The 1,044-nt window shown below is 49.9% G+C and overlaps 1 protein-coding gene across 1 annotated transcript; it reads left to right on the forward strand.

The window, feature by feature from the left end:
- Positions 1 to 323: 323 nt before the first annotated feature.
- LOC123503423 lies at positions 324 to 809 on the forward strand. The gene has a single exon (XM_045253188.1). It carries the CDS (start codon positions 324 to 326, stop codon positions 807 to 809), a length of 486 nt encoding a protein of 161 aa, XP_045109123.1.
- Positions 810 to 1,044: the final 235 nt, after the last annotated feature.

The following is a 1,044-nucleotide window of genomic DNA, read 5'->3' on the forward strand; positions in this document are numbered from 1 at the left end:
AGCTTATGCTGATGACCTCACGTTGGCTCAGAGCTACAGCTCAGGGGAGGAGACTGCCACGGCCGACCACATGAACGTTACCCTGAACCGCATTGTGTCGTGGGGCAGCAAGTGGCAAGTAAAATTTGCCCCAAACAAAACACAAATGACAATCATTTCAAGGTCGAGGACGCCCCTTCAACTCAGCCTTGAGGGGCAAGCTATACGGCGGCAAGAGGAGATGGATGTACTGGGGGTCACATATGACTTTGCGCTGACCTTCAGGCACCACATAGAGCGTCTAGCCAGGGGAGGCCTCGGGTAAGCTGGCGTCACTCAGGAGGATGTCGTGGCTCCTTGACGACAAAGGCCTGGAGATATTGTACAAGGCTCAAGTTCGTTCCTCCCTGGAGTACTCGTGTCTTGCGTGGGGAGGAGCGGCGAGCAGGCATCTTTCCCTGTTGGACAGGGTACAGGCTCGGGCAGTGAGGCTCATAAAGGACAGTGGGGCCAGAAATGAGCCAAAGCTCCACTCCCTTCAGCATCGCAGGGACGTAGCGGGCCTAGCTGTGATGTACAAAATACAGCAACAGCGAATCCCGCATCTCCAAGCTCTCCGCCAGCCCCTGCGGCGGGCACAAGTGACCACCCGGGCTGTCACTTTAATGCCTGGTGAATTATTTCAGTGCCGATGCCGTACTTGGCACCATCAACGTCAGTACGTTCACCATTATGGTAAACTGTGGAACACTTTAATTGCTGCACAGATAGACTTCAGTGAAATTAATCTGCAGCAATTCAAGAAGTGTGTCAACATCTGGTTGCCATAAGCACCAGAGTAACAATTGTTAAAAACATTTAGAGTTAGGCTTTTAGATAGGGAACACTAAAAATGTTCCCTTTAGCCTGTAAAGTGCTACATCATATGTAAAATATTTTGTAACATACTCTTCAACTGTGTATTGATTTGTGTAAATAAAAGAGAGAGAGAGAGAGAGAGAGAAAGAGAGAGAGAGAGAGAGGGAGAGGGAGAGGGAGAGGGAGAGGGAGAAAGAGAAAAGAAAG

The sequence above is a fragment of the Portunus trituberculatus genome, chromosome 14 (genome assembly GCF_017591435.1).
Source record: "Portunus trituberculatus isolate SZX2019 chromosome 14, ASM1759143v1, whole genome shotgun sequence".
NCBI classification, from domain to species: domain Eukaryota; kingdom Metazoa; phylum Arthropoda; class Malacostraca; order Decapoda; family Portunidae; genus Portunus; species Portunus trituberculatus.